Source organism: Besnoitia besnoiti, chromosome V (assembly GCF_002563875.1).
Source record: "Besnoitia besnoiti strain Bb-Ger1 chromosome V, whole genome shotgun sequence".
In the NCBI taxonomy this organism is placed as follows: Eukaryota; Apicomplexa; class Conoidasida; order Eucoccidiorida; family Sarcocystidae; genus Besnoitia; species Besnoitia besnoiti.
The window spans coordinates 2,638,983-2,656,116 of NC_042360.1; the positions used below are offsets into that span (position 1 = coordinate 2,638,983).

The 17,134-nt window shown below is 57.3% G+C and overlaps 4 protein-coding genes across 4 annotated transcripts; 2 read left to right on the top strand and 2 right to left on the bottom strand.

Moving 5' to 3' along the window:
- Positions 1-2,613: 2,613 nt before the first annotated feature.
- On the bottom strand, positions 2,614-3,399 carry BESB_062020 (cytochrome b; the record flags this gene model as incomplete). The annotated part of the gene is made up of 3 exons (XM_029364616.1): positions 2,614-2,719; positions 2,783-3,204; positions 3,370-3,399. 3 exons carry the CDS (start codon positions 3,397-3,399, stop codon positions 2,614-2,616), a joined length of 558 nt encoding a protein of 185 aa, XP_029219324.1.
- Positions 3,400-4,543: 1,144 nt separating this feature from the next.
- BESB_062030 (GYF domain-containing protein) lies at positions 4,544-9,897 on the top strand (the record flags this gene model as incomplete). Its single annotated transcript, XM_029364617.1, has 4 exons — positions 4,544-5,085; positions 5,471-7,379; positions 7,755-7,812; positions 8,318-9,897. 4 exons carry the CDS (start codon positions 4,544-4,546, stop codon positions 9,895-9,897), a joined length of 4,089 nt encoding a protein of 1,362 aa, XP_029219325.1.
- A 570-nt stretch (positions 9,898-10,467) lies between these two features.
- On the bottom strand, positions 10,468-15,499 carry BESB_062040 (GTP binding protein; the record flags this gene model as incomplete). Its single annotated transcript, XM_029364618.1, has 10 exons — positions 10,468-10,618; positions 11,005-11,132; positions 11,403-11,597; positions 11,869-11,979; positions 12,399-12,458; positions 13,004-13,217; positions 13,627-13,757; positions 14,130-14,331; positions 14,514-14,637; positions 15,451-15,499. The coding sequence occupies 10 exons, from the start codon at positions 15,497-15,499 to the stop codon at positions 10,468-10,470; spliced, it is 1,365 nt and encodes a 454-aa protein (XP_029219326.1).
- Positions 15,500-15,701: 202 nt separating this feature from the next.
- BESB_062050 (uncharacterized protein) lies at positions 15,702-16,112 on the top strand (the record flags this gene model as incomplete). Its single annotated transcript, XM_029364619.1, has 1 exon — positions 15,702-16,112. One exon carries the CDS (start codon positions 15,702-15,704, stop codon positions 16,110-16,112), a length of 411 nt encoding a protein of 136 aa, XP_029219327.1.
- Positions 16,113-17,134: the final 1,022 nt, after the last annotated feature.

Below are 17,134 nucleotides of genomic sequence, written 5' to 3' on the forward strand. Positions count from 1 at the left end.
ACACCGTGTGCACACCAGAAAAAGGAGCGAGACTAAATCTGGAATCCGCAAACCAACGCTTCCCCAACGTTAGTCAAAGGCGCAAAAGCTTGCGCGCGATATGCCAATCTCAAGCCAGCGCTGATAACGTCAAAAGCCGACCTTCGGGCCTCGCCGGGACGCGGCGGCGGGCGACGGAGACTGCAGTTGCTATCGACGACGCTTCAAAGAGGACAACGGCTCTAGTGTTTCTCCTAAAGCGCTTGTTTCCGTCAGATTCAAAACGGCTTCATTCTGGCGAAAGACAAGCGACTGCGCTTCTTTCGTTCAGCATTCCCCTCTCTTGCCACGACGAACGGCATGCACGTATCAGATGGCGGATTAGGCTAGGACGCGGTCAACAATTCGCTATGAAGCTCTTAGATCAAAGCAGTGAAAACAGTGTTAGCTGTATACACCGGAATAGAAAAAGATGCATTATACCTCAGTCTAAAAACGGGCGTTCAGATTCAGCCCCTCCTTGCAATCGATTCGGGATAAGGGGCATGCGTCCGTGGTGATAGCTGGTGACTGTCCATGTGCAGAGGAAAACGAAATGTCAAATCGCTTGCCATAAACATTCTCACACGGGCTTGCAGATGTACAAACGAAAGAGAGAAAACAGCATCTCCCAAACTGGTAGATAAGTGCTTGTGTCTCCTCTTTCGATGCGAAGCTCAGCCCTAACACAGCGGCTAGTCAAGCAGCATCTCATCGAGGTGAGGCGGACGGGCGGGAGACACCGAGGAGAGAGACGAGGAAGGTGGGAAATTCTAAACCCTCTATCGGTGACAATGAATGCCTTCAACGCACTAGGAAGACAGATGTCTGTTGCGATGGTAACACGTTCATCTCTGCGACTGGAATGCTCGCCGCATCAGGGGCGTCTCAAATCGGTCAGCCGAGTGGCGGGGAAAGGAGAGGGCGACTTTACCCTCACAACGGTATCGCATGTAGAAATCCGTAGCCCTCGATATTCGAGGATGTTGGTCCACTACGCAAAAGCTTACTTTGCGCAGTTTTGGCCCTGCGGCTGGCAATTCACCAAGGCACGGGTCAGCCCCGTTTACTTCACGCGCCTTCAAGGGCTCCATTTCTCGCCGGGGGCACACGGTGCAGCGATGAGATTTTGTTTCAGGGCTGGATTGTAGTATGTGTGTCCATGTACCCTACGCGCTTCCTTGCACACTGCGAAATTTCGAAGGAAGCCAAGGCTGCCTTGGTTGTCGCATCTCGTTCTGCAAAGGCTCCAGATTTCCAGTTCGCGTAAGTCTGGCGAATGCTTAGCCGCTGGATGAGCTTCACACCTACGGAATGGCCCTTGGTTTCTGTGCCTCATGCTCTTTGCGGTAGCCGTCGTCTGCCAGGGCGACTGCTTTACGTCCACAGAGGCGAAATAACTTCATCGTGGCTAGCGAGTCATCTGCTTCTCGAGGTAGCTTCAGCGCATAGCAGCACAGGAGGCATACATGTGTGCATATATGTGCATATATATATATATATATATATATATATATATATATATATATATATATATATATATATATATATATATATATATATGGCCTCCTGTCAGTTTTGCATCACAGCTTCGAAATGGCAACGCAGCAAGCAGCTACCCACGATTATATAGACTGCTTGTGTGCAAGCCGGTGTTTTTCCCGATTCGATAAAAGTTCGCGCCATAGATATACGAAGCAACCTTTTCTCCAGAGGGCTGGTATCGAGTGACGTGCGGGCGCGAGTGACATCCGTGAGATCTTCTAAGACGCCCCTTTTCTGTCCTAGACCCCCGCATGAGGAATTAAGCGTCGACTACGCAAGGCCTGCGCATCGTAGCACATGACTAGACAATGACGTTCAAAATGAAACCAGTAGCCCATCTCGTAGTGTGCACACCCGTACGGTAGTCTGTACGTATTCTTAACTCCGAAACCAGGTGGTGAGGTCCAGCGTGCGCATACGTCTGAATTGCATGCGTCTGAGACGTCGTACACGACTACGGAGCAACGTAGCTGAAGCCCTGCGACCGAGTGGTGGTTTTGCCTATCCTACAGGTTGCCGCGTTGGCCCGCTGGAATTATGAAACTCGTTTCGGACGGGCTTGGGGGTGAAACCATTAATTGCTTGGCTCACGGCACACGGCCGCGGCCTGCCGATGTCTAGCCTAGCTCACCGCTGCCCGCCACGCACTGCGAAAGAAGGAAGGTCTGAAATTTTGCATTCTTTAGGCGATCTCTAGCATCTATGCAAGATCAGTATGCGCATTAGCTGAGCTGCAATCGCTGCGACTTGCGCTAAGAGAATGCTGATGCACCGGCGGGGAGATGGGGGTGTCTGAAACTTCTGCACGCTCAAATTGCTCGGTTGAGGATGCCCATGTCTGTGTTGTTTTTTATGCAGATTGCGATGGCAGTCGCCACTGATTCAGGCAAACCTCTCTACTACGGGCGGTTCCAAAGGCTGAGGCGGCCCACCCATCCATGATATGTGTCTGCGTAACGTAACTCTGGGGAGGGGCTGAGGCAACTGTTAAGGTGCTTGACGAATCAAACACTTTAGCGATTGTTAAGCACGCATATAGTTATTATCACATTATAAGTAGCCATCGTCTCTGTACAAATGATCCGCGATTCGGAACTGTATAAACTTAAATCGAATAAACAAAGACATTATAGTTCCTAGAATACTGAAGACGACTCTGGTTATGAGATACAGACAACCAAGTTTTGTATGACTGCAGTACACCACCACCCCACTGAACTGCTTAAGACAGCTAAAAGTGTTGGATTTCAACAATATCGTAATCATGTTTGCTTGGAAGCTGTAGTCACTAAAACTGTTGATTTGGTATAAGCATAGAATTAATCCGGTAGTAAGATATACGATAGTGGCTAATCTACCATAAAAGATACAAGTCGCTTGTGGAATGGTACTACCAATAATAATCAAGAAGATCATACTGTATACCCCAATAGTTACCCATCCACTGAGTACATTTCGAGTCATAAAATGTTGTTGTATCAACATTCGGGTATTCAAAGCTCGAATTTCAGATAATAGAGCAAGGTTAGTGAGAGAGGACATAAGTACTAACAAACCACCGGTTTTGGAGGGGTCTCCTTTTAACAGCGCATAATATGCTAAAAAGTACCATTCAGGTATGATATGAAGAACAAAGTAGTACTGACGCTACATATATCTATGACTTCACCATAGCGTAGCTCCTCGCCAAGGGGAAGAGATCTGTCTTCACGCTGAAGCATAGCAACAGGCCCGCAACTGTGTACGCACACCGCATGGAGTCGTTTCTGGCTGTCTTCTAGCTTACTGCAGCAAATGGCCTGGTACCTGAAAAAAGGGATCTCCAACTTCCTGCATTTACTGCACTGAGAAGCTTTTTCCCTCGGGTGGTCCTGTCTGCATGAGTTACGGCGCTGCACGCTCCCGCGGTTCCCCCAGGAAAGAACTTTTCTCCCGCTGATGCAGCCACGGGTGTCTACGACCCCCTGGACGGTTTCTGCAGATTTCTCTGTGGCGCGCCATGAGGCACTGGCACGTTTCGCGTGCGCAACTTTAACGCCTTGTTTTGAAAGATATCTCTTCATTGCTACCGGATCCTCGGACATTTAACCTCGTTCTCTGGAAGAAGCCTCTCTCCGCACCCGAGGCGTCTCCCTCAATGCTGCTCCGTCGGTTGTCTTGTGCCTTGGCGCATGCAACTCAAAGAGCGAGCGTCCGGCAGGCGCGCTCCTGCTTCGGCTATGTCGCTGTAAATAGTTTTTTTCCGTCTTCGGCTCTCTTTTTAAAGGTCCAAGGTCGCTTCCACTTAGCAGCTCACTGTGCGTACTGACGCGCTTTCTTTCGCCGGTCTATCGCCTCTTCGGCGTAGCACGTTCCAGCCCCTGCCGTCTCCTTGTCAACAGGGGAAAACTATAGACCGGCTGCTCTCCTTTTGTCTTTTTATGAGGCGCCATAAGTATTTCATGACAAATCATCCAGAATACTTTGTAGTCTTGCGCTTAAATAGGGAGTATCTCCGTCTCTCACCGCCTTGTGAAGGCCTTCCCGTCCCTCACCTCTCCAAACGCACGAGGCCGTTGTCTTCTCACTGCTTGCCTCTCTTCTTTCTCTTCGTTCCCGTACGTTGTCTTCTCCCCTCAAACCACGGTTTTTCTTCCTTTCGCTGTGTGGAAAGGGAAATTTTTCTTCGCGGCTGTCTCTTCGACCCTCGTGCTTGCCGCGCGCTGCGGCACCGCGAACCCAGCCAAACTTCCGCGCGAGACAAGCTCGCCACGCGGAAGAACGCGAAAAGATGGGGAGGCGAAGCACGGATAGTGGTCGCCTTTTCGTTTCTGTGGATCCGTAGCACTTGTTCAGGTAAAGAGCTTCCCGCCGGCTCCCCCCTTGCGTGCCCTGGCCGTAGCAGAGAGGGGCGCCGGCGTCCAGGAGGGACGGGGGCTTATTGCTCCCGCGACACACACGGGAAACAGTTTTCTCCTGATTGAAGGACGACCTCGGAGCGATGGGGCGCTCGCCGGCCCTGATCCATCCGGAACTGGCGAAACGGAGGCCGCAGTCTGAGAGGCCTTCGTCGTCGCCGCTCGCGCGCCCTGCGGACTCCTCAAACTCCTCTGTTCTTCGCAATCCGCAGGAGCTCTCTGCACTGTCCGGCGAGGCTCTGCGAGGGCAGGCTGAGCCGCTTCTGTCTCCGGCGGCGCGCCCGGGGTCTCTCGCAGGCGACAGACCAAAGGTAGACGGCGTTCGTTTCGCTAGCCGCCTACTGGGAGGATGTGTGGGGGAGGGCGAGGAGGCCAGAGGCTTTCGAGGAGACTCGCGGCAACACGCGGCTGGTCAGTCTACCAGGGATGAGGGCAGAGCTTCCAACGCGAAACCCTTCCCCTACTACGACACCGAAAGCGACGACGAAGGCCAGAGAAGGCGATCCGCGGAGAAACGGCGCGAGGAGGAAGACTGGCTGGAAGAGCAAAGGAAGTCTCTCTCTGCACAACAGAGGCGCTTCCAAGCCCTCATCGACAAGCTTCGTCTTCAGGAAGGAGATCTACAGTAAGTGCCCTCGCCTCAGTGCTAACTCTTCCTTGGCAGGCTGAGCTCTAGACGTCTTTTTCCTGCTCTCGTGTGCTGTGTAATATCCGATAGGGAGCGGGTGTATCGCAGTCGCGACCAAAAAGCGCGTTGCGTCACCGATCGCGAGAGTAGCTCCTTTCCAGGCTTTCCGAATCCCAGCTCACCAGGGCCCTTTGGAGAACCGGTGTCAGGCTGGTGTGCGCTTCAGACCGTTCAGCAGCGTGCGGTTGAGGCCGCCCCCGAGATTGACGCTGAAATACGAGGCTTCAAACGGCCACCTGCGTCTCAGTTAGGCTGTTGTGCACCCCCCCACCCCCCCCCCGCGCCCCCCTCGGTGATGTGTGCGTGTGTGCGTCTCGTTCAGCGTGGCGCCGTCTGTCCGCAACAACGTCCTGAGCAAGCTGCAGGAGGCGTTGCCGTCGCCCGCGTCTCTGGTCTTTCCATCGCCCAACAGCAGTCTGAGCGCGTCTTCGCCCTCCTCGTCTTCTTCGTACCCTGCGTCTCCCAGCGCGGCGCAGGCGGCGGCGGGCGAGGAGGGAGACGCCTCTCCGGAGGCCTCCGCGTGGACGCAGGCCACAGCTCTCGTTCGCCGCTTGCAGCAGATGCACGCACAGCGAGAGGAGCTGGAGCGGTGGGAGGAGGAGCAAAGAAGGCTTCAGAGGGAACAGGCGCGCGAGCTCCGAGAGAAGCAGCGGGAGCAAGAGAAGAAGGACTGGGAGGCGCAGATGGCCAGGCAGATTGCGACCAACAAGGCGGTACAAAGAGAGCTGGATGAGCGGCTGAGAAGGAGCGACGACGCAGAGGACGCTTCCGCCGCCCCCGCGGCAACTCCGCAGCAACAAATCAAGAAACTGCTGACTGAAAGGCCGCCAGACACGCTCATCGACATGGTCAAGGCGGCGCAGGCGAAAGGGGACGAAGTCTTCCCTGTCGCCTCTGCCGACGGAGAGAAAACGCAGCCCAGCCGCAAAGGTGAAAACAAAAAGGGCAAAGCGGGGCCCACGCCGATGCCGCCGCGGCCCGGCCTCACTCTTCACGTGCAGTCTCTGCAGGTCTGCTGGAGTAAGCGGGAAGGAGGAGGGCGCCCAAGGCGGCGCAGCGGGAGGCGCGACGGCGCAGCGGACAGCGGGCAGGACGACAGCGACGCCTCGTTTTCCTCTTCGTCTTTTTTCTCGTCCTCGGAGGACGACCGCGGCGGCGCACGGGCGAAGGGCAAGGGACGCGCGGCGACGCGGAGGAGCAGCAAGAAGGAGAAGAGTCGCGGCAGCAAACGGAACCTCACGCCGCCTCGTGGCTTGCCCCTGGGGACCGTTAGCTATTGCATCGTCGCCAAGTACGCAGAAAAGTACGAGGGCACCTGTGAAGATCTCCCGGTGTTCACGACGGCGTGGTACGAAGCGACGGTCGCGTTTACGCAAACACGCCAGAAAACAGCCGACGAGCAAGATCCGAGAGACGGCAGACACTCGCAGGGCGACGACGCAGCCGGCAACAGGGGCGACCCAGCGCTGGGCCGCCGAGCGAAACTCGCCGCGGCGTATCTCGGAAAGTCTCTGAGCCAGCAGGCGGGCGCGGCTAAAGCAGAGAGCGCGGCGGCCCCCGTTCAAACGCTGATCAAGGAAGCCTGCATCCTGGACACAGATATCACTCTCCCCCAGCTGGCCCCCGTACAAGCCGCGCGAGTCGACCCGAACTGCCTTCTCCTTCAGCTCTGGCGATACGAGAAGCAAATCCGGCGCAAGTCGAAGAGCGCAGCTACGCAGAGGCGCAAGAAGAGCTCGTTAGGCTCGAAAGCGGCGGCGCGACGCGGGCGGAGCTCAGAGAAAGCGCGCCGCGAACCAGGCCGCGACGAGGAGACCGACGAGCCCCCGCAGTACCTGCACCACATTGAGGAAGTGGGGCGGATCTACGTCGACTTAGAAGACGCCAGAGTTTACGACAGATCGCAAAGCGTCTTTCCAATCACGCCTGTGCCCGTGGACAGCGCGTTTGCTCAAGAGTCCAGAGGCCCGGACGGCGCCGCGACCCCGGGTCTCTCGGGGGGGCGCCGGCGGTCCTCAAAGTATCTCTCTCTAGCCGCGACCGCGGTCGCGTCCTCGGGGACACTCTACGCCTTCATCACCAGCACCGTGAGGAAAGTCGAGCCTCTGCAGAGCGTGCTGGAGCGTGAGGAGACGGAAGACCGCCCCCGAAAGGCCTGGAAGGCCCCAGAGGTGGATGCAGGCGAGTCGCCAACCGACGAGAAGAAAGAAATGCTGCAATGGAAGTATGTGGTAAGTGCGGCGACGAAGGACAACTCGCTCAGCGAGGAGGACAAAGTTTTTGAGCTCTTCCGAAATCAAATTCAACCAGTACAAGGCGCCTGCCAAGTTCTTACAGGCTCACCATGGGTTGCTCTGGCATTCGTCGCGAGACACCGATATGTCGCGATGTCGAGGAATCAGACACTTTGAATCAAGCTTGACCACTACCAAGTCAGAGCGGGGGGAATGCCTGCCCTGGCGCGTCGTCTTCCCGCTGTGCCCGGCGCTTATTTCAAGAGACAGTGTCTTTTCTGCCGTTTCCTTGTTCCCGCGCAAAGACGGTGCCGCCCTCGTTTGCCGCCTCAAGCTTCACGTCAGAGTCTGTGCCGTTGCTTGCCTCTGCAGGATGACTTCAAAGTGCTTCAGGGCCCCTTCTCGAGTCAGCAAATGGTGGACTGGATACGTAAGTCGCGTTTTTTTGTGCTTTCCTGCGTCCGGCGGCTGTTTCCTACTTGCTGCATGTGCTCGCCTACGCAGACGTGGAGTTACGTTCGGGAGGGAATCTAGTGGCGCAGAAGCGTGCATGCATCTTTAACAGCGACATCCGCTTAGGGCGTCCACAGCTGCCTCAGTAACATGTGAAAGCCTTGTTTCCTGTTCGTCTCCCCCGCTGCCGTGCTTCGCGAGCGATTCAGCGCTGAATGGGGTGGTGCCGCGAAAGAGCGCTGAGACTCAACATTATCTGTCTCCAATAGGTCCCCCTGCATCCATGGGGCCCGCGGAGGTGTCGCATTGCTTGCCGCGGCGCGCGCCGATAGCGAGCCAGGTTGGCGTCCTGAGGTGGTAGAGTCGCGTGTTGATGCAGCTTTCTTTCGTTTTGAATCCGTCCTGAGCGCCTCCCTTGGAGGCGCCGCGGGGGCTTGTCTACATCCTGCTCTGTCTCTGCCGACTGTCTGCCTTTTGATCAGGCGCGGGGTACTTTGAAGAGGACGCGCCGGTCTGCCCCGCCGACGAGGCGAACCGTCTGCAGCCCCTGCGAGTGGTCCTTGGGAAGATTCGGCGCGACGCGGAGGAGTTTCGTCGCCTCCAGAAGCTGACCAGCGCACGCAGACAGGCCTCAAAGAGCGACGAGGCGCCTCTCTCGGTCTCCAGTAAGGACTCCTCCACGGGCTCCGGCAGCGAGGCCGCTGAAGACGCGAAGGAAAAACAGGACGAGGACAAGAAGGCAGAGACGGATGGAAAGAAGCGGAGAATTGCCAAGGCGCTGGAAACGCCCGGGACATCGAATCGACCAGGCGGCGGCGCGACTATAACGCTGACGACAACCGCAGATTCCGCCGCCGCGGTGTCGCCGGCGTCGTCGCATCGCAGCAGGGGCAGCGCCAAGGCGGCGCCTAGGCCGAAGGCGAAGACGGAAAAAGAGCAGGTCCCGGCGGAAGCAGAGCCTAAACAACCGGGGCGTCTGATGCGCGAAAAGGGGGCAGAGGTGCAAAACGTGATGAAACTTCTAGAAGAAGCCACACACTGCCTCTCGCGCATTTCTACTCACAGAATGTCAAACTACCTGCGGTGCACCGTCGCGGACCCTGGCCGCAGCCTTCCAGCATCCGAGCCGCCCCCCGCTGCTATGGAGCCGTCTGCGGCATGTTTCCAGGCGTCGCCATTGCCCGCTGTGGAGGGTCGCGTCCTCCAGCCAGGGCAGGGGCCCGCTAGCTGTGAAGGCCCCTTGGAGCCCAACGCGGTCGACCCCGCGTATCTGGCGAGTCAGACGCGGCGTGCGCAGATTCGAGAGCGCATGCGTGCGCTCGAGCAAATGTTTGGCCGCGCTGCCCTTCGCGAAGCGTGTGCGGTCTACATTCAGGCCGCCGTGCGCGGCTGGCTGCAGCGGCTTCGCCTGTGGCGAACGTACCAAGCGGAAGTCGCTGCAATGCATTTGGCCACGGCCGGCTGGAACTCGCCCCACGCAGTCCCGTACACAGGGTTTCCCGCGTACAACCCGAGTTCTCGCTTCGCCCCCAATCTCCTGCAGTCGCCCAGCGGTCAAGAGGGTAATGACACTCTTTACCCCGGCTACCCCGCTCACGTTGGAGACCGCGCAGACTTCGCCTCTCCAGGGCTACCTGCAGGCGTGCACTATCGGCCTGACTTCTGTCCCAGAGATTTCTCTCTTGCGCGTGCGACGGACGGCTGTGGAGGCGCAGTGCCCTCGGTGGGTCCTTTTTCCCGCGGTGCTACCGCTGGCGGGCGCGCAGACATGAGCGTCCATGCCTCTGAGGGGTGGGGCAGGGGGCCAGGTGGCCCTTACGTGGGGGGGGGCCTGGGCCCGGTCGAGCCCGGGTCTTCGGCAGGGGGCTGGGGCGCTGCCCCGTGCGCGGTGGAGACGTTCGGTGCTTTCGGGAGAGACACCGCGGGCAGCGGACGTTTGGGCTGGGAGCAAGGAGTGTCTTCGCCTAGCCAGGGTACGTGTCCATCGTTTCTTTCTTACACGCAAATCGCAGCGGAGCGGGGTCTCGCACCCGCCTTGGGGGACTCCTTTCCTCATAGGTAGACTGCCGGCGGCCCACCTGTTGAGTATCTGTTCTAAGCCGCCTGCTGTCATACCGATGGTTGAATTCTCGTCCCGTGCTGCGGCTTCGTGCGATACTGGGGCACTGTAGCGACTCAAGAGTCTTTCTTCTTAAGATTTGTTGTTTGTCAAGTGCGGAAAAAGGGTCCCAAAGACTCAGGCCAGGCGGCTGCGTGGTCAGTCGGTGACAAGGGCCCCAGTGTCCGGGTGCGGTGAAACGGGAGCCTCTTCGAAGGCAACGGCGAGAAAGTTGCCACATCTTCACGAAGGCTTTATGATTCCACCGATCACGACTGTCAGCCTCGGAAGCATTGAGAAGCATCGCATTGAAGCAAACAACAAAATGAAAAAGTAGGCAACACAACGCGGAAGGGAGACGCACGCGGTCGTGGCCGTAACATCACATCGCGACGACCACCGCGCAAATTGACAAAGCGCTACCAAATACGCGCAAAGTGTCTATGAGGAAGGAAACAGCGCGGTCCGTCTCGATGAAAGATTTGACCTGGCGGATATGCATGCGGCGGACAGCAGTCACAAACGAGGTCATCCTTAGATGCCGCTCGCGTCTGTGACGATGCGAACTACGTTGTTATCCTCCGTAAGTGGATCGGATTCCTTCAGTCTGCGGCCGTCTGGGCCCTCGGCGTACAAAAAGTTCCTCTCCATCGCCGCGTGCAGCATACCGGCAAACTCGCGCATGCTGAACAGAACACAGAGCACGGAGTTGACAAGACGAAAACTCTTTGAAGCCCTTCCGGCGCGTCCCGTCGTCACGCGGCTAACCACGTCTGTCGAACGCGCTCAGCGACTGAAAACACGAGCTTTTCACGCACGTTCTCCTCAGGAGAGATCCTTAGCGCCTTCACTACGCACGCCTAGGGGTTGGCGTCCCTGTTACACCCACGACGCCTCTTCAGAGACGTAAAGAGATATGAACGCACAACACACGCATGCCACATATATACGTATATATACATATACATATCTATATCTAGTGAACTGGCGAATCCGTCAAGAGACTTGGGGCTCTGAGTGGGAGAGCCCCCTGGAGGTCTGCTGTTGCTCGGCGCTGCCCACGCCAGCTACCTGGTGTTGCGCGGAACGAGGAGACACTCGGCGTACAAGTTCGCCGCCTTCGCGCCCGTCGCGTGCCAAGAACGCACAGGATACACCGGCACGCGGTTCCCTAGCCGCGAGACCGCGGCGCGGATGGCCTGAGAAAGCAACGGAGGGCAAATGCATGCACGTTTGAAAAATGTATATGCATATACATATAGATTTCTATGTGTGTGTACATGTGAACGCGTCTGCGGAAGGTAGTTCATTGCGTCTTGTCAGCCTGAAAGGAAGGAGGTTGCTTTCGGCAAAGATGCCTCAGGCGGCGCCGTGGAGACCCAGTCGCTGGCCATGCTTGGCGCCTCCCGCGGAAGGTGGCGTTCACAGGCACGCAGATCTGCGTGTGCATGCAGGCGCACATTGCGTACCTCGTGGACTCCAGTGCCGCCATACCGGTAAATGACCATATCCTTGATTTTTTCGAGACGGGCAGCGTTCTTGTCGTCTAGGGGTTTGAGTTTCCGCGCCTTTTCCCGCGTCCCCTCGTCCATCATGCAGAACTTGTCGTCAGCGTCGGCGCGCGTGTAGAACGTGGAGTCGCCCTCTTCGTAGAGGACGTACTTCTTCAGAGAAGTGACACGGCAAAACGAAAGACCATGCGTGGAAACAGGGGTTTTCACGCAAGAAGAAGAGGAATTTGACACGGAATGCAACTCAGTCAACACTCAAGCGAGGACGCCGATGCACCCGTGGTACAACACACGCGAAGACCTGGAAAGGCGGGGAAAGAAGCGGAGATTTCTGAAATTGTGACGATGAGACACCGCGAGTGGACAGTAGAACCCCAATGAACAGGACCGCCAAACAACGAGAAATCGCAGTTTCCAGACCCACCTGTTGCTTCATCTTTTGAAGGAAACACTCTGCCAAGGCGCTGCACATGACCAGAGGCTGCTGAGAGAATTTCTCCGAAATCTTCACCACATTCCGGTCCGCATCGACCCCCTGGAAGAACGCACACGCAGAGAACACTCGACGCGCCATGCCTACCGCGCGCACAGAAAGGAGAGACAGGAGAAGCAAACAGACTTGATATCTCCCCCAGAGCGTCTATCTAAACAAAACGGTAGAGTCCGCATGGACACGCACTTCCGCACAGGAGAATGCCCTACGCATGTGCGGTTAGACGCACATCTGAAGATAAATCGCGTGCTTAGATGCTGAGTCATCTGCACTCGGCGCCTGTGCGATCGTCTTTCATCCCTGGTGTAAATCCCTGCTTTACCATGCCCTGCCCGCGCATGCACTGCGCAGGCGGAACACATCCAGATAGACACAGGGGCATAGGGACAAATACACACAGAGAAAACGAGGTCATCCTAAAGGCTGGAGCGGCGAAAATCGGGTTGTGCCGTCGCTCCTACCACGTCACACTTGTTTAGAACAAGGACGAAAGGAAAGCGGAGCTCGACGAAGACTTTGACCTGAGTGCACGAAGGGAAAAGGAAGCAGAAAAGCAAGATTAAATGAGGCATGCAGTGCATGCGGGCCACGAGACACCGCACCCGTCGTTCAGTTCTACGGCGTGTCACGTGTTTGCAGACACATCTCCAAGGTCGCAAGACTTGCTTCATGCACTCATGTCTCGAAAGCGCCTCGCCCGTCGCCGACAAAAACCGCCAGCGGGAGCAAGCCGGCTTTGCAGGACGCCAACAACCGCGACGCCGCCGCATCGGCATAGAAGTGATCATTCCATGCATGCATCTGAATGTGGATGCGCTGTGAGGAATGACGTCCGCACCTGTGGGTGCGGAGGCCGGGATGGATAGCCGCCCGCGCACAGCTGGCTAGCCTTGAGAGGCAACTGAAGTGGCGCCTCTGCTCATCAGAAACCTCCGCAAACCCCCCGTTTCTTCCCAACCCCCCCTCGCGCGTCTCGTCCCCCTCAGGCGTCCAGCTTCGACTTCCCTCTTTCCTCTCGGCGTCTCTCTCTCTCCGCGTGCCTGTCGCTCCGCGGCGACTCGCTCACCAGTTCGAGAACGCGCTCTTTGTCCCAGAGAGTCAAGTCATTCCCGAGGTTGCGGGGCTCCCAGTCGTCTTCGCCGTGGCGCACTGGTTCGGCAGGAGCCGCCAGGGGCGGGCCTTTCCGCTGTCGCTCGTCAAACGTCCGCAGGACCGACTCGATGAGCGGCTGCTGCGCTCCGTAGCCGCTGAACTGCTGGCTAAATGTGAGCAACAGCGAGCTGAGAACGCGAGAGACGACACAACGCAGGCCGGGCAGGAGGTGCCTTGAGGCGAGCAGTCACAGCGGGTGAAGCGGCCTCAACACAGGCGCGAGCGGAACACCCACCCCCCCAGTTGAAGATCCACGTACCCCCCAACCCCATTGTCCTTCTCCCACTATCTGTGCCATGGCTGACACACATCCCATATCCGGCACACCGTGCGACTCCAGCCTCTTTTCCCCTGCCCACATGAAACAGTGTGCAGCAAGGCAACTATATATACATAGAAAAATATATATACCTGTTGTTCGAGTGAAGGAGAGAACGGACAGGTATGGCGAGAGAACGTTTCATGCGAATGCCGGTACGCATGGATGGATGGGTAGGCGCGCATGCATCTGTGATGTTTGCGCAGACGATGTCTCACCTGGCAGTGGCTCTCTGTCGGCGCGCAATCGACGGCCATCGGCTCCACAAGTTGTTGAAGATCCAGAGCTGCATTTCCTCAAGAAGCCACGCATGATCTTGGCTGGCGTCGTACCCGATCGTAGTCTCTCCCTACACGCAAAAACAGAAACTCGCCGAAGGAGATCCTCTCCGTGCCTGCCCACGGCGCCGGCAGTGCCTTCACCTACAGGAGATCCCATCTGAAAACGAGGGGCTGTCAGTATGTATGTCACCAACCCGTCAACGAAATTTCTGTGCGGGCCTTCGCATCCCGTACGGATGTCTGGCCTTCCACCCCCGCACCCCCCTTCTGCGGCGCACGCCTGTCAGTCCTCTCCTGCGTCGCCGCCTCTCGACCTTTAGGGTTTGCCGAGGTGCACGCGTCTCTGTTTTTCACTCGCTCTCCTTCTCTCTGCACCCTGCCTCATGTGCCCCCCTCCCCTGCTCTGCTTTTCCGCCGTCGAGTCTGGCCTGGGCGCATACCTTCTCATTCGTGGTGCCGGAGACGTCGATGACGTGCATCAGGACGTCGGCGTGCCGCAGGTCGTCCAAGAACTTGTTCCCCAGCCCGCGACCCTGGTGAGCCCCCGGAATCAGCCCTGCGACGTCGAGGAGCTTCACGGGCACGTAGCGCCGGCCTTTGAGGCAGCGGCCGTACCGCGGAGCGCAGGCGGCGTCGGGGTTTCTGGGATGCGACAGTAAGCGAGCGAGAACAGAGACAGGCACACAGCATCAGACGTGGCGCGCGCTACCCCGCCCGCGCAAGACGGGACGCCGCGGTGCCCGCGGCGACTCGGAAGGCAGCAAGTGAAGGCAACGGCGAATGCAGTCGGAGAAGCACTGCCCCCGTCGGTGTCCAGAACTCACTTCGTGCAGGGGCAGTCTGTGAGGAAGAACCCGATTCCTTCGTTCGGGTTAATCGTCGTGAAGGGAAAGTTCCCGACTTTCGCATTGGACCCCTCAGTGGCTGCGTTGAAGAACGTCGATTTTCCTAAAAAGTCGTAGCAAGCCTCCACGCAAAGAACTTGATATTCTGTTCTAACTCCCCGTGGTAAACACAGTCAACGGATGGCGGAAGGAGCATTTATATGTTATGCAGTGTCTTAGGTGTGTTATGGAAAAATATTCAAAGGGCGCAGGCGATGACAAGCAGCAGCCGGGAAGAGGATCCGCACACCCACGAAACACAGACGTAGGAGATACATATCTGCGATGAATATGCAAAAGTGCGACTATATAGAGAGGGGGAGCTGTGTAAAAATATATATATATACATATTTATAGACAGATACAAACTGCTTGCGATCGACTCGGCTGGGGGGGCGGATGTCCTGCTGCCGCGTGAGACGCACTCCCATCTCGACCTGCAGAGCCTCCAGACGGGACGTGTTTTTCTCCATCTCTCTTGGCCTTCCCACCGAACCGCCGCCGCGCCACGGCGCACGATTTGTCTATTCCCCTACGCATACTTGAGCGCGTGCAGTGTCGGGTAGCCCCCTAACTCCGCCCCCCCACCCCCCCCCCCCCCCCCCGCCCATAGCAAGAACATACGTATCAAACTGATGCGTGCGAAAGCCGTAACTCCGGAGAGAGCTTTTACATGCGAAGCTGCGTCTGGCCTTCGAGGTAGCCAGATGGCGTCGCTGCCCGCAACTCTGGAAGGCACGATCGCCAAGCAGGCAGCAGCCAGATGTGGATATCTGACATCCGACCAGCGCCACACGACCCGCCAGCGGCAACAGAACGCAGCCTAGCGGCGCACAGGCCGTGAAACTTCTCGCCGTTTTTGCGCCTTCTCACTCACCTGCAGAGGGCTTTCCCACGCAGCCGATGATGAAGTCCGTGCCCCCCATGACGGCTGGTCGGGGCGAGAGGAGTCAAGAAGCGAAGGCCGACGAGCCGAAGAGAGAGGAGAAGAGAGAGAGCGCGCCGCGCAAACCAGCGAGAGCGGCAGGGGCTGAGGAAGGGAAAGACAAGAAGGGGCTCCTTCCCTTGCAGACGCGCGCCTCGCCGTTCCCAGGCAAGAGGGAAGGACGAGAAAACCTTCAGGCATAGATGGGATTGCTCAGAGCTCTCTTCACCGCGGACGCTCGCGCAGCCTGTGACCCCAAAGCGATGACGTCGAGGCAACCAAGACGAAATCCTGGGCTTCCCTGCTCCACAAGAGACACGCCACGAAGAGACGGGGACGCAGCGAAGGAGGCCGCGACGCGGAGAGGCGAGAGAGAAGTGAGAGGCAAAGGAGGCCAGGCACCCAGCAGGCGGAAGAGCGACGAGGAGACAGAAGGACAGGTGAGGCGACGCGCAGTACAAACGACCAAAGGAGGAAGAGCCAGAAAAGAAAGACTGACGACGGGAGAAGAAACAGCCGCAGAAGCGACGAGCGAGAGCCTAGAGCCCGAACGCGGAGAGGCCGTAGGGCGCGAGGGGGGAGACGCACAGATTTGGCCTGCTCCAAGAAGGTGAGAAACGGATTCACCTGATGAAACCAAGACGAGGGATGAAGAATAATTCAGAGTGTCGACCCGACCGAGTCAAGGAACAGAAAGCCGAGCGAGTGTGCGTATCTTCAGCAGTGGCGAGCTACTAGGCGACCCAGAGGGGAGGGCGAAAAGCTGATAGACGGCGGGAGAAACAAACCTGTGTCACACCAGAGAGAACAGAGGACATAACAGCGCGAAAAAAAAAAATCAGAGGGCATGTACCAGTCAAGAGGCTGCGCCCCGACAGAACAGGTGACCTCTCGCCGGCGGCAAGCTTGCGAGGCAGAAGAGCTGGCTCTTTGTCGCTCTGCTTCTTGCTGGTGGAGGGGAACTCTATACATCAGTCAAAAATGGGTCAGAATAAGAGAAGTAGGGAGAGCGAAGGAAGGGTCCTACCGCCAGATGCTTGTGTGTGTCGCTCGGCTTCGCGAACGACGAGTTGCCAGAAGCGTGCATGCAAAGGAGGAAAAAGAGAGAACGAGTCTCGGTCCTTGCAGGCGAGTCGATTGTGTCAGCTTCTCTCCTTTCCCAGCGCCGTGGCTTCCGTGTACGTCCAGCGAAAAGCTTTCTCCGTCCCCCACAAGAACTGAGAGCTCTGTGCTGAGTTTTTCTTCTTTCGTTTCTCCCCTTCTCTCTTTCGTCCACCCCTCACGAGGGTCGCTTCTTCTCGGGCTCTCAGATGTCCGGAAAGTCTCTCGTCCCGTTTTTTAACATCTCTCTTTGAATCTGTGTATATCACGTATTACCGATGTGCCTCAGATTCTAAGGCTTCAGGATCTGTTTTCTTCCTGCCGTTTGCCCCCGTAACTGCTACGTGCAGCCCCCGCCAGTGCTGCACCGTCCTTTTCCCCTTTATTCTTCCTCGCCCGCTCCACCGTCCAGTCTCCCGCGGTCTGTCTCTGCGACTTCGCCGTCATTTCACGTTCGAGGGTTTTCTCTAGGCTCACTCCTGTCTCTCTCCCTTGGCGGCGTCTTGCCGTGTCATTCCGTCCGCTCAGCTCCTCG